Source organism: Cyprinodon variegatus, unplaced genomic scaffold, assembly GCF_000732505.1.
Source record: "Cyprinodon variegatus isolate N-32 unplaced genomic scaffold, C_variegatus-1.0 Scaffold1849, whole genome shotgun sequence".
Taxonomy (NCBI): domain Eukaryota; kingdom Metazoa; phylum Chordata; class Actinopteri; order Cyprinodontiformes; family Cyprinodontidae; genus Cyprinodon; species Cyprinodon variegatus.
The window spans coordinates 59,305-60,819 of NW_015152302.1; the positions used below are offsets into that span (position 1 = coordinate 59,305).

Genomic DNA, 1,515 nt, shown 5'->3' on the forward strand with positions numbered 1-1,515 from the left:
TATCAATGTAAACAAATTCTCACAGTCTAGTTCCAGTTAAATCAGCCTTCATTGGTCTGTCTGCTGTTTCTAGCTGAAGAGTCTCACCTTACTTTGGCTCCACATCTCCCCTTTATCCAGAACCATCAGCGTAGTGCTACAGGGCAGCGACTGGAAGAACTCCTCAGAGTCCACCACAGTGCCGTCCTCCTCCAGGACCAGAGTCAGGAGGTTACAGCAAGACAGCATGAAGACCCTCGCTGCCTGGGACACGCCACCATGGAAGAGAAAAAGCCAGTAAAGCGGAGCGTTGAAAGGTGGAACATCCCAGAGGAACCGCCATGTTCACCTGCTCCAGCAGCTCAGGAAGCGTAGACGCCACCAGGCTCCTGCGCCGCCGCCGGCTGTGGGTGCAGACTTTATAGCAGCGAGGCTGAGGGGATGGCAGGATGTGGAGAGAGATGGTGGTGTGGACCGTGGACACGGACCTGATGGGGAGTTAGGATGGCAGGAGGAGAAGTTCATCAGAAACAAGGAGGACTGAGAACTTCTTTAGAGAAGATTCTGATGAAAAACTGAACAGAAAAGGTCTATAATTTAACACCTGCATTAGAAAATAAAAACACCTTAATGAAATAGAACTGTAGTGTGGGGTTAAGGGTCTTGGTCAGAGACCCAGAGTGCCAGCTTTGGGAATCGAACCGGGTACTTGCAACCTTCTCGGGGTACAAGCATGTGATGTTATGAACAACAACTATAACCATTGTTTATGGAAGAGAAACTGTCTAATTGGAATCTTTCTTATTTTGTACACCGAATTTTAAACACTGAACTTTTATCTGGTGAAAATTAAGCTGCGAAAAATTCAGCTGCAAATGTCTTGACCTTTTGGTGAACTCAAGCCTAAGCAATCTACACTCGATGTAGTCGAGCAGATTCTAGCCAATGAAATTAGCTCATTTGGTCAGAAAGAAAATAAGAAATTGCCGCCGGTCACTTCTTCTTCATCAAACGAAGAGCCTTGGCAGAAATGGGTTCAGTTATTTCACCCAGTCTGATTGGATGAAAAACTAATGGCTGTCTATAGTAGCTACCTGATGTTTTTTAATCATCAATTTAACAAGAAAAACTCCTCATTCAGCTTCATTCAGCTGGGAACAAAGCTATGCCCGACTGTCGTGTCATGTGACCAAATGAGCTCATTTCATTGGCTAGAAGCTGCTCAACTGCATAGAGTGTAGATTGCTTTGGCTTGAGTTCAGCAAAAGGTCGACACATTGGAGTCAAATTTTTTGCAGGTGAAATTTTTTTCAGGAAAATTATTAACAGATTAAAATTTAGTGTAAGAAATTCAATGTATAACAAAATTCAGTGTTTAAAAATTGGTGCAAAAAATTGTAGACTGTTATTCTTCCATAATTGTTCTTCATCGTAGAGGAAGACTTTATCTTGAGCACAGCTGGTTATCTGGAAACGTTTAAAACAATAATGAATCCATCACAGATCTGCATCAGATGCATTCAGGAAAATAGATGA

At 42.9% G+C, this 1,515-nt stretch overlaps 1 protein-coding gene across 1 annotated transcript; it reads right to left on the bottom strand.

Moving 5' to 3' along the window:
• Nucleotides 1-30: 30 nt before the first annotated feature.
• LOC107104694 (cell death activator CIDE-B-like) lies at nucleotides 31-478 on the bottom strand (the record flags this gene model as incomplete). The annotated part of the gene is made up of 2 exons (XM_015404748.1): nucleotides 31-243; nucleotides 329-478. Coding segments are annotated over 2 exons (324 nt in total), but the record flags the coding sequence as incomplete, so codon positions are not given.
• Between the last annotated feature and the right edge of the window lie 1,037 nt (nucleotides 479-1,515).